The sequence below is a fragment of the Merops nubicus genome, unplaced genomic scaffold (genome assembly GCF_000691845.1).
Source record: "Merops nubicus isolate BGI_N331 unplaced genomic scaffold, ASM69184v1 scaffold43297, whole genome shotgun sequence".
Classification (NCBI taxonomy): Eukaryota; Metazoa; Chordata; class Aves; order Coraciiformes; family Meropidae; genus Merops; species Merops nubicus.
The window spans coordinates 1-13539 of NW_008623074.1; the positions used below are offsets into that span (position 1 = coordinate 1).

Genomic DNA, 13539 nt, shown 5'->3' on the forward strand with positions numbered 1-13539 from the left:
AAAGAGACCTGAAGTTGGCCATTTTTTGAAACTCCACTTTGTGCCTGAATAACAAAATCACCACAGTCATCACTCCATGTACATCAAAAGCATTCAAATTCCAGAGTAATTTTTACCTGTATGTTTCTTCAGTGCATCTTTTATGGTAATAAAATTCTTCAAAGATTTGGACATTTTACAGCCAGCAATTGTTAAGTGGCCAGTGTGCAGAAAATACCGAACCCAGTGATCGTTTTCAAAGTATGCCTGCAGCAAAAAAACAAAAATAAACCAAGACCCAATGCTTGTTTATACACATACCATAAAGCACGACAATTTAAGAACAAAATCCTGAGAACAAAAAGTTATGCTTATACAAAACACAAAGTTTTCATTTTTAACTGATGGAATTGTGCAAGCTGCAGCCCATGGCAAGCATGTAGCTTTTCCTCTGCAAAAGCTGAAGGCCAGTTCACTCACCTCAGACTGTGCCAGTTCATTGTCGTGGTGGGGAAAGCGAAGGTCAAACCCCCCTCCATGAATGTCCATTGACTCTCCCAGGAGGGACCCAGCCATGGCAGAGCACTCAATGTGCCAGCCTGGGCGACCCTGTGAAGAACAAGACATGACTTGGCTACTGGTTAAATGCCTTCCTCTCCTGCCTAGGTATCATTCCCTCTTCAGTCTGCCCTTATGCAGCTATACACCTGAGGAAGTGAGTAGTGCTACCAAGGAAAACAGAAAAGAGGAGTCTCAGCTTCATAAAAGTATACTGTGGCTTTAAAGAATAAACATGGGATATACATCTCTGATTATCCTGCTTATTATTCTTTTAAAAATTACAGTCATATTTTTGATCACAAGGAAAAAGAAAGATATCTAACTTGCTGCAGATAAAGCCTGTAAAACAGAGGACAAATGACCAGGAACAGCCATGCTGAGCCTGCATACAGATTTCTGTTTGAAAAGCACCAGACAGATTGATACTCATTCTAAATTATTAAATGAACATAGCAACAGAATCTACGACTGAATACAAGATCTGTAATCTATACATTATTAATATGAGGTGAGGCAAAGTATCTGTGTAACATGCTATTTAATAAAGTGTAGAAGATCTAAATCCTGCTTATCATGTCCTTACCTTGCCCCATGGAGAGTCCCACGAGGGCTCTCCTGGCTTGGAGGATTTCCACAAAGCAAAATCATTTGGAGAACGCTTCTCACTTAAACGATCAGCTGAGATGCTCAGGTCACCTTTCAAAAGAGAAAATGTCAATAGAGACTTCTTCTTTATGCACCAGGACTGTTGAGTGTTGGCCTTGCTGTACCTCACCTCAGGCAAAGTTAAAAAAAAAAAAAAAAAAGGAAAAAAACAGCCCTCAAAATTCCTCATCATTAACCTTGATAATAATCCTTTGGGGTTTTTGATTAATGTTTGGTTGACAGGAAATCTAACAAGTATCAACTGCACTGCTGTGTAAGTTTTGATATGATTCATCTACATTCTCTCTGCAGGCACAATCCCAATACTGCAGTTCCAGAAAAAGAAAAGACAGACACAAAAACTCCTATACTGCTAGACAAGTAAGCATGCAGAACCAATTCACTCCAAAGTTAGAAGGATCCAAATTAACACTAGGATTGTCTTACTCTGCACATACAATGTGATTGTAGGATTTTTCTCCCACCCCTAACCTCAGCTGCTGCACAGAACTGCCAGTAGCTGTTCCATAGCTGTATTTACTGTTTTGTTACCATCACAGATGTGCTAGGCAGCTCCTTATGTTCACTTGGGTGACACTCTCACAAAAACATCTTTAAAATGCAGGGAATTTACCATTTCTGCAGTGCTTTCCAAGACTAAAAGCAGTTAACAATGCCACCTACCACCTAAGAATCCAAGACAGATGAAAGACAGAACTGTCAAGGTTAAACCTGTCAATTCATGTCGATGTACAGATTGAGATACCTTCACTCCCAAATGTTTAGACTGCCTAACTTTATGCACTTTAAATAGAAAAGTATTAGGTTTTTATTTACATTAATTGCAACTTTCAAAGCTTAGCATTTCTGCTGCCTGCAATAGCCCAAATGACATTATCTGTCAGAGCAAGGTCAATCATCACCCACGAGCCAAAGCAGCAAAGCTGGCAAGCAATGACTTGACACATTCACTCAGCATCAGTTCCTGCTTGCAAAAGTACATGACAACTCAACAGAAGTGATGGTTGTGTGAGGAAAATGAGACATTCATGGTACCACAAAGGTGGTACTTTAAGGTAGCACCTTTTATTTCACATGGAAGATTTCAGCTATAGGGGTTTAAATTAAGAAGAAGAAAATCAGATCCATTTTAAGCTGAATCTCTCAGATATTGCTAGTTTCACCTATATGAGTGCTCTGATTTCACCTAGCATGAGTGTTACATGTAAAACTTTTGATATTCTTTTGACAGACTTTGTGGATGATTTGCTACTAAAGCTGTACAACCTTAGGAGCAGACAACTAAGTCTGGTTTATTAAGCATTTTCAGCCACTCCTCTGGTACAGCTCAGCTCAAAAAATCTGTATTTTGGTTTAGTTCAACATATAAAAAAGGCTTACAAAATAAAAAGAGATCTCAGCATGAAAGAGGAACCCACATATTTGTCATTAAATAACCAGAGTCTGATGTGGAGAGCTTTCACCTGGCATGCACAAGACCCAGCTCCAAGTCTTTGCTCGTGCTCTGAACCAGATGAACATCCAAGTAACTGGGTCATAGTCAAATGACTGAGCTATTCACAACTCTGACCAAAAAAAAAACCCAAACAAATAGAAAAAAAAAAAATCCTAGCATGAAAAACAATTCTTGGTATTTTTTCAATTAAAATCCTTCAGGGAAGGGCTGGCTCAAGCTGCAAAACTTTGTAAAAATTGGTACAGGAAGTGCAGCAGACAAACCATTCAACTCTGACAGCAATTTTCATCCAAATGTCAGTGACATCAATTGAAGAGATCAACACACCAGCAGATTCTTCAGCAACTTCAGCAAATAATATTTCCCCTTTTTACCTTCTCCTTCTTGAAGAGCTTTTTGATCCCCTACAGCTTCAGGAACCAACTTAGCATAGGAGTGTTTTTCACTGGAATCAAACTTCATGGTATCAAAGTACACAGATCCATTGGACACATACCTGAAAAGTTAAAGACCATTATTTAGCTAAATCCTACCAAGACTGAACTGAATTTTACCTCCCAAAAATGTCCCCACTTTTTTTTTTTTTTATTATTTTTAAAGAAATCTTTAAGTTTAAAGGAAGAACATGTAAAAGAAGTTATGGAAATCTGAACCACAGCTTTGCTTTTTTCACAATAAAAATACATACATGTCAAAAAACTGAGGAGATTACTAGAAAAAGGACTCAAATTTCAGACAGGAATCTTATCCTGATACATAGGAACTTCTAGAATATTAGCTGGATTTTTCACAGATACTAGACAATGGCAGAAAAACAGTTCCCCATTACTTTTAATTAAAATTTATGTTATTTACAACTGATATCTATCCATCTACTCAGACATTCATTTTTGAAACTCCTTGCTGAAGGCCAGGAATCAAACCTGGTTGAAGTGAATGGGACTTGGACAATTTAATGAACATGCATTTCACCTTTTAAATTTAATAATCTAACTTCTCTCTTTGTAAGACACCAGGAGAAGTATAGGACAGTATATTTTTATCAGGTAAGAAGTAATAGGTCTTTTGGAAAAGAACCTGAAGTTTCTTTATTTGATGAAACACTACTTCTGGAAAAAAATACTATTGCACATGAAAACAGAGAAAACAGTTCACAGTTAATGTTGCAAGCCATCATTCTAGCTCTGATGCAATATAAGCACACAACAAAAGCATCCAGTAGCAAGCTTACCCATAACCATTATCCACAATCTTTTTCACAAAATCCACAATTTCTGGCACATATTCACTAACCCGTGTTAAAACATCTGGAGGTAAAACCTGTAAATCAAAAGTAGAATTGTTGATATAATATATATTAAAAAAATCAACATTAATTTATGTATAACTGATCACCAGTTAACTGCCTCTGGTAACAGGCACATTGCATTTAAGATTGTTGGGATAGAAACAGAGCAGGTGCTAATTTAGCAGCTACCTATTCACTTCAAAGGTAATACTTTATCCATAAGGTTGAAATATGAGGTTTTTAAAAGCTATTAAGGAGCTAAATTGTATTCTGGGTATTAGAAGGCATGGCACATACACTTGTAGAACAGCAGAAGGTCACACTTACATTGAGTGCTTCCATATCTTTATGAAATTCCCCTTCCCAGAATTTGGGGAGCTTGGAGAATATGGAATTGTCAGTCACCTGACTGCCAAATTTTGTGTCCAACCAGTCAGACAGCAAATCTTTGGCTTCTTCCAGCAGCATCTGGAAAACAGTAATTGTAAGAGTGACTGATCAAAGACATGCCCTGTTTAAACTCTGCAGAAAGATCTTCCTCTGAACTTACATACAGCCCAGAAAGTGTGTGCTTAGATTTTAGTGTTGCTCAGTTCTGTGAGGTCAGCACACACTTTTATAGGCACTTGATATTAGAATAGCTGGACCTTTTTTAAAAGACCATTTACAGAGAGAATGTCTTCTCAAGAAGAGAGCACACCCCTTATTGCTTCCTACAACAATTATCACAAATGATCAGAAAGCAAGAAAAGATGGAAGTGGAAAGCAATTACTAAAAGACAGTAGTTGTATTGACTTGGTTACTGGGACAGTACCAAAGCTCAATAAAGTCAGCAGGATTATTGTGACTAAATTTAACAGTCTTTGGACAAAGATTTTCCTGAGCATAATTTTTTTGGACATATCCTCTGATCAGAGACAATTGCTTGTGTAGAAACCTGCCACTATTATGGTAATGTTACCAATTAATCTACATGGAAACTAATTAATCAAGACAAAAACGTCAAAGAGAAACTAAATATATGCAAGAGAAAAATCCCCATTGGGAAGGTAAAAACAACTTGAGTAATTATTACAGTGGAAGGGGAAAAAAAAAAAACAACTGATAAAAACAGCATCCAAAAACTACATAGTTAGGTTCAAGGATCAAACTTCCTGTATTGAACACAAAGTCCTCAGACCCACCAATCCTCTTTTTATGAATAAAAATTTCCATAATGCTTCAGGGAACCACTACAAGCTAAATATTCTTTTCAAAGCCCCTAACAATTATAAGCAAAAGACAATTTTGAAAGAAGCTCAAACTGACCTCATGACATCTGTTGATCTCTTCTGCAGGGAGTTTTGCTTGCACAGCTTCTTGTAGAGGGTCAAAAGCAGACTTCACTGCATTTTGAATTCTTTCCAACATTTGCTTTTTATCTGGGTCTGTTGTCTCATTTAATTTAACTGAAAAGAGCTACAAATAAAAAAAAAAAATCCCTAAAGCTTTGGAGACTTTTGCTCTTTCCAAGGCCATCAATGGTACAAAAGAAGAATTCACAGGCTTTAAAAGATTATGGACATACCACCATTTTAAAACTATTTTTAAAGGTTATTTTTCAAGTTTGAATTCTAACACACAGATATCCAAATGCTTTTTGACCTTTTCCCTCAGTGCCCCAACAACAATACACACGCAGTCACAAACAAGTTCTCTGGACATAAAAGTCAGGCACATCTTTCACACAGACAGGTCTTGTCAATTCTAAAACCATGGGGAAAAAAAAAACAGTTCTGTGCAGTTCCAGTAACATCTCTAACTTGTGTGGCACCAGTCCAACAGAGTAACTGAAACAAGCAGGAAGTTTAAGGAGACAGCAAAGTCAATTTTTTAGATGCTTTGCCACCTCATCTGCTAGCAGGGATTAAATACCATGCTCACCTCTGAGGCAGTTTTGACATCTTCAAGTAGCTGATCTGGTGCTGATTTGTTCTCTCTATACCTTTCAAAAAGGTAATTTTGTCTTGCCCTCTTGATGATCTACAAGGCAGAAATATTAAAATATTTTTAAGTGACCCACAGTTATACAAAGTGAAAGTCAAATCTATTACACATCAAAGGCTTTTCAGAATCTCTATGAATCTGGCAAGCTACAAGTATGATGTGCAGGAATACAAAGTAAAGGCATCATACGTAGTTAATCAGCTACAACAGAGTTAATTAGGTATCTCAACGACAGGCAAATAAAATAAGTTATTTTTGAAACACAATGTCTTCATTATTTCTCATAGCTTTCACTTATATACAATGTAGGCTTTGCTAGAAAACTGAGAAAAATCAATGACTCCATACAAAATATATATCTCAATTAATAAGTGTAAGGTTTAACTTGGCTTATCAAATGGCAGTTATGTCTGACTCTGACTTCCATGCTCAAAGCACAGTATTTTAGAAAGCAATTTAAAAAGGCCTTACCTTATCATCAATATCTGTAATATTCATACAATAGAAAACGTCGTATTTAAAATAATCCCTCAGGATTCTTCTCAGGATATCAAATGAGATGTATGACCTAAAACCATAAAAGACAGAGGGGTGATTTTAGTGAACTCCTCTAGCTATTTCTACTCTATGCATGAACTACTTTCATCTCAGAATCAGTAATTTTACAGCAGTTTTAGTTTTCCCTCATCTACTAGTAAGTTTTTAATCACATGGCATAATATTATAACATGCTTTTCATCTTAAATCTCAAGCATTGACCTACAGAGACTATAATACACTCATCTAAATAAAGTACCTTTTCCTATTAATCTTTTTCCAGTAGGCACCATTATAACCCATATCAGACTAAGGAACTGCAGTACCTGGCATGTCCCATGTGAGAAGCATCATAAACTGTTGGACCACAGCAATACCACAGGACCTTTTTTCCATTCTGAGGTTGAAATATTTCCTTAATTGAAAAGGAAGGCACAGTGATCAGAAGAAATTGCAGACACAATCTCAATCAGACCAGTAATACCACATTTAGAGATTAAAACATGAAAATGTGGATTATATTTAAAATAAAGTAATAGTTATTCCACTCCCAGTTTTCTATAAAACAAGATCACCAGTAGCTTTATCATGGAAGAGACAGAATGAGGTGTGGCTGTTTATTTTACCTGCACTCCTATCAATCAAGACATCAGATTACAAACATTTGGACTAGGCAGGGCATTATTTAAACTCTGTTTGTAAAAGGCAGGATCAGGCTTTCTTTTGTTACAGAGTATAATCATTTCACACATACTTGGACACTACATCCCATATAATACTCTTATTTTTAATATCTCCTCTTTCCCAAAGGACCTTCAAACCAGACCACAAGATGTTTTACCAGTTTATACTACAAGAATACAATGAGCAAGACTTTTCTTTCCTTAGATGTTGTCTGTGTGAAGACACAGTGATTTTATTCTGCTCACATTGCCTATAGCTCTGTTGAATCCCTGGCTATTTTGCATGATGATAACTTGCCATTGGGAACTATAAATTATGCAATATACACACACTTGTAGCATATGTGTATTCATTGGGTGTATTATAACACTTGCCCAGCAAACACTTGACTGACACAGCATCTCTGGCACGTGCTTGTGAACATTCCCAAAATACAGCCCAGAAATCTTTCTACTGAAGGGGGAAACAAGTATTTGATGATGACTCTGTGTTTCTCTGGAAACACAAATAATTTCATTTAGTCACCTTATTTCGAGTCAGGCTGTTGTAGAGGCAGAGCCTAGAATGTTTTGTGCCTTCAGGAGGAGACCAGGGAGGCTGCACACGCTTCCCTTTACCTAAGGGAAAGGAAAAGTTTAGAGAGAATTGAAAAGACATTTTCCACAAACAGATTTGCCATATAACATTTTCTCCTTATCACAACTTTATTCCAAAACTAAACAAAACCCCCATTTATAATTAGACAAAGCAGCTCCAATCCTAATAATCCAACTACTTTTTTTTAGAGCTTCCCAGAAAGCCACTAAAACCAAAGTAAATTAGTTCAATCTGGTTTATTTTCTACTCTCTGATTTGCCATTCCTGTTAACTTCTGATCCAAGTAACAGGAAGGAAGAGGGTATCAAAGTGAGAGCATGCAATGCAATTAAAGCATTAACAAGAGCTTTGAAATTTAATGAATTAATAGAGTGCTACAGCAGTCCTGGGCTTTCTGCAGCTCCACTGTGTTTACTGGGACGGCACATCACAGATCTCATATAGAATCTGCAAAAAATCTCAGGAGTCCAGAATTAGTCTGTAGAGCAAATATTGACAGAGTATGTGTACTCAGGGTGGGAGGGAGGGGAGATGGAAAAGTTTAGAAAGAACCTCAGCTTTTTATCCTACATTGTTGCTATGTACACAAGGCATTTTTGAGCACACACGTCTACCATAAATATGCTCCAGTTCATCAAGAGGCCAAATTTTGCCAAGAAAGAGTCAATAAAGCCCAGGGTAATATCAGATACAATATTCTTGCATTTATTTTCTTTCACATTTTTAAAAAAGCAAGATAGTTGTTAAACTCATGGGTTTTCCAAGCAGAAGTCTGAGTCTGTCATGTGTTGAAGAGCTGCAGTTTGCTATGCACGGGGCTGCTTACAGCTCTAATGATGTTAAACTCATTACCACATTAACCAGGAATGAAAGCAAAGCAGGAAATTCAAAAATACAGCAAGGTTGCACAGCACCGTCTTTAGGAATTCTCATGGAATGTATTTGAATGGCAATTAAATTATTATACAACCTATTTGTTTGAACAACAAAATTGCCTTTCTGATCCCACGTCTCGAGGTGCTCTTCACTAACTCTATTTCCCCTGGTAGCCTCATAAGAGTATTTTGGCTGAAAACCTTCAAGCAATGGAAACATTCATGGTATTAAAAAAAAACATCAATCTATTCTTCACCTTTCTTTTTTCAGTAACAGCCTAAATAAGAAAAAAAAAAAGGTATTAACTGAAGTACCTATCTTACAAATGGACTCCATTTAATCTCCATGTTGTGGAGCCATGAAAGTAAGTGCTTGTTCTAAACACTCTGTTGTATGAGGTACTCCTGAACAGAACACCTCAAGTTCAAGAGCAGACTACCCACAACACAGCCCATACACTCAGGTATGGATTTGTTTACTCTTTGACTCACAAAGATTAGGCTGGCATGCTGAACTGTGGCTAACGCTTCCCTGGGGGAATGAAGCCGTTGTGGGTTAGTCTAATAAAAGATAAACCTGTCCAGCTTTCTTTACTTAAACCACACTAAACATCAGAAAAAACCCAGATACTGCACCCTGAAGTTCTCAGCTTGTGAGCTAGGTGCCAGGTTCTATCCACTCCACCAAGGGCAGTGAAAGGCACGCTGTTCAGTCTGTTCAAACCCACCCCTGCCCGCTACAGTCTTCCCCCTGGCTGAAGTTTATTTGCTCTAATCCACTCCTGGAGCTCCTTGATACACCCTAAAAAAGCACTGATAAAATATGCAAGGTCTAAGAAGCGTGGCAGATTCACATGTTATTTTCACAGTGAACCCTGCAGGACACCATTTCAGGACTTCTGATACTCATATGCACAGATCATGAAGACAAGAAGACAGGAAGGGAGACAACGTTAAAGATTTCATGGACAGGAAAACAGAAATCTTTCATCTTATTGCTCCACCCTGATCCATGAAAGTCTGCAGACAAATTGTTCTTGGTGGCCTTAAATCTGCTATCAGAGCCAGAGGTGCAGATCCCTTTGCTGCTGGAAGGAAACCAGCAGCCAGCACAGCCACGTGCAGGCACACACAGGATCCACACACACACACAGGACCCACTCTCAGCAGTCCAGCTTTAACTGCTGAGAACACACACAGTGACAGGCTGTGAGGAGATGGCACTGGAGTAATATTAGTCAACAAACAGCAGCAAAAATGACAAACATTATGGATTTGTCTGTAGGTACTGCAAGCACCATACAACATCTCTGTGTTATTAATCATCTGATGGCTCCCTGAGCAAGGATCTCGCTAGAAAGCAATTGAATCAGACAAGCTCATTGGAAAACAACTCAGAAGAGTGATGCAGCTCCCAAAAATGCCAGCACCCATGCTTACACAATGACCTAGATTAACCAGTTAGTATTTACTCAAACCATTAGCAATGCCTCAATTACCAGGGTTAAAAAGGAACCCCAAACATTCTTTTTGACATTTGGTGGCAATAACAATCATAAGAGGCAGTGTTCAGTTTCCTGTATTATGACTTTGTGTATTATACAACTATTCAGTTGCTCTTGCAGGGAGAAAAAGTGGAGTGGACTGAACAAATCCTGACATTTTAGGGAACAAGTCCAAACCCCATATTCTTTGGCAATCCAGGGGCTAGTTTTTATAAGAACATGCACATAATCAAATTCTGTACACTGAGGAATTTAAAATGAAGGAAATGTAGAAACAGAACTTTAACATTCAAACAGGTCAGGATCTATCAGTGACACTAACTGTATGCACAAATAATTTCATGACCTCGAATAGAAGTTGATATGGTAAATTTTAAAGCCTGCAGGAGAGTATGAAAGGGAACTTCTAGGAATTGTCAGCAATAAAACCCAATACAACGTCAGCTAGTCTATAACCTGCCCACCAGTTCCGCATTACTCACTTGTTTGAAGTTTACAAGGCTCATTTTTTTCACTGCTGCCATCATAGATTGCTTCTATGTGTCTGTACCACCGGACAACATGGATATACTGGTCCCCAGGTGGCCCCGAAAACTTTCTGAACACCTCCACATCTGCATGTGAAAATGTGAACCCCTGGATATAACTACGAGTGCTCAGGTACTCGTCCAGAGCCTTCACCCTGGCTTCCTCTTCACTAATGCTCAGAATAAAACTGTAGCTGGAAGCTGTAAAGAGAGGCACAGGACATTTGGTCAGCATTAAAAGAAGTAGGAGACCCCCATGGCCAAAATATATCCTTATACTGTACATCTCCCCCTCTAAATGAGCTCTGGCAACGGACAAGAAATATGAGAAAAATATATTTAACACAAGCTACCAAGTAACTCTATGTATTTCCTATTAATAGGCTTATGTTCATGCTGTTCTGAGGTTTTTTGGAGACATCTTGATGAAGCATAGTAAGGACAAAGGCACAGGTGCTTTTCACGAAGAGATATTATTTACTTGAAATCAGAGGAAATTCTTTGCACACAGCAAACCTAACCAGTCACTCTTTTCCATGCTGCTAAACCACTCATCCTGCAGATATTTAAATATGATTAATTTTGTACACTGTGGATAGGCCGTGAACACATCTACTGAAGTTAAGCACGTCCTGAGGTCTCTGCAGGACTGGTGCCTGCGTGCAAGCTGCCAACACTTGCTCAGTTACTCCTACTTGCTCTAGCAACTCAAAACTTAAACTGTTGTTGTACATTCCCATACTTCTCCAGCATCACTTTCCTCAGACATGAAAAATATTTCTGAAGAGTAGGATGAACAGAAAGGATACTGGATCCTGCTCCTCTCTCACCATTTTTGAATTCTGTAATTTATTTGGTATAGGGGCAAAGCAGGTTCAATTATGTCTCCTCTTTGTAACAGCAGGGAGAGAGGTGATGGCACTGGGGCCAGCTCTGGCATCAGGCAAGCCCAGCACTCCTGCCCTCCTCAGTGACTCAACATTTGTAACTCTGCTCCTGCTCAAAGGACTGTATAAATATTAAACTGATATCCTGCCTAGGTAGTCAACCAAGAAGGTAATTCAAGATGTAGTCAAGGTCATAGTGCAATAAAGTGGTAGAGGCAAGTATGAGAAGCCCTGTCACAGACCACTGCCACCAGTGCTGCTGCTGGACTAACACCAACATCTTCTGCACGGGTGGTTCCCAGAGCACTGGAGGTGCCCACAGACCAACACTGCTGGAAAGGGATGGAGGAAAGGAGATGGGGGGATGCCTAGGAGAGGATGTGAGGAACTGCAGAACTGAAAAGCTTATCATAGAATCATAGAATCCTTTAGGTTGGAAGGGACCTCCAAGATCATCAAGTCCAACCATTGAGCCATTAGGGCTCTAAAGTCCTCTGCTAAAACAGATCAGAATCTGTCAGGGCTGGAAGGGACCCCAAGGATCCCCCAGTTCCAACCCCTCTGCCATGAGCAGGGACACCTCCCACTAGATCAGGCTGCCCAGAGCCTCCTCCAGCCTGGCCTTAAAGACCCCCAGGGATGGGGCCTCAACCCCCTCCCTGGGCAACCCATTCCAGGGTCTCACCACTCTCATGGGGAAGAACTTCTTCCTCACATCCAGCCTGAATCTGCCCACTGCCAGCTTTGCCCCATTCCCCCTAGTCCTGTCATTACCTGATAGCCTAAAAAGTCCCTCCCCAGCTTTCTTGTAGGCCCCCCTAAGGTACTGGAAGGCCACAATAAGGTCCCCTTGGAGCCTTCTCTTCTCCAGACTGAACAGCCCCAACTCTCTCAGTCTGTCCTCACAGCAGAGCTGCTCCAGCCCTCGGATCATTCTCGTGGCCCTTTTCCAAGTACCATCAGTTAAGACTTCATGAGCAGCTCATTTCCTATATGGAAATCAACTATTACAACATTCTACACAAAGTCAGGATCCCAGGGAGGTGGCAGCTGGACACTGAACACGTTTGTGTTTGACTCATCCCAGTATAAATGAGACAGTGACACACCAGCAGAACTGGTAACAAAGTTCAGTGATTAAAATAATAATAAAAAAAAAAATCAGAGGTCACAAAAGGTATTTAAAATTCACACACAAAGTCAGACTCATGCAAAGTCTCAGTCCTCCTCAAGGGCTATCCATGAGATAGTTCAGTATAAATAAGGAATAACAAGTGAAAAAAAGGGTCATAACTAGAGATTCAGTGCTTGCTTTGCCCAGCTGAGTGGGATTCAGCTTTAGCTCATGGCTTATTTTACTATCAAATTTTCAGGCTCCTAAATATTTACTGGTATTAATCATCATAGAACTTCATATGTTTATATGCAGTAAAGAGTTTGAAATAGTTGTGCTCATTAACTATGGCAACTTAAGACACAAGTCCTCTTTGAATGTGTGTTTTGTATCCATGAGTCATGAGAAGGCAGAGAAAAAGTATTACAAGAATGATCTGTGTAGAAATGAAACTATCTCAAAGACAAGATCTTTAAAGATCTGTTGCAAGGAAAGCAAGATGCAATTTGCAAAGTATTATTAGGGTTATTATGACCATTATTCCCACACGAGGCTGCTAATGGGAAGCCAGTCAGTGTATCTGAAACAATATAAGTGCTTCCCAACCACATCTGTAAACCAATCTAAAAAGGGAGGCTGCACAAACGTGCACACAAATAAAACAAAGATGACAGAACTCGTGCATGCTGATTTTAGCAAGGTGAGGTGGCAAATGCTGCCTGGGAATGGTGGGACCAGCTCAGCCCTGATAAGCAGAGCAGCCCAAAGCCCTTTGCACAGACCTGGCACACACATGAGCACCTGGAATGATGAAGTTTGACGTCATGTCTAGTTGCAAGAGCAACAGCAGACTTGAAAGTGCAATACATCAAAGAA

At 39.2% G+C, this 13539-nt stretch overlaps 1 protein-coding gene across 1 annotated transcript; it reads right to left on the minus strand.

The window, feature by feature from the left end:
• Window positions 1–116: 116 nt before the first annotated feature.
• Window positions 117–10863, minus strand: CARS (cysteinyl-tRNA synthetase; the record flags this gene model as incomplete). The annotated part of the gene is made up of 12 exons (XM_008944976.1): window positions 117–246; window positions 460–588; window positions 1124–1236; window positions 3037–3158; window positions 3894–3982; window positions 4278–4418; window positions 5260–5409; window positions 5875–5973; window positions 6409–6505; window positions 6801–6889; window positions 7684–7775; window positions 10618–10863. Coding segments are annotated over 12 exons (1497 nt in total), but the record flags the coding sequence as incomplete, so codon positions are not given.
• Between the last annotated feature and the right edge of the window lie 2676 nt (window positions 10864–13539).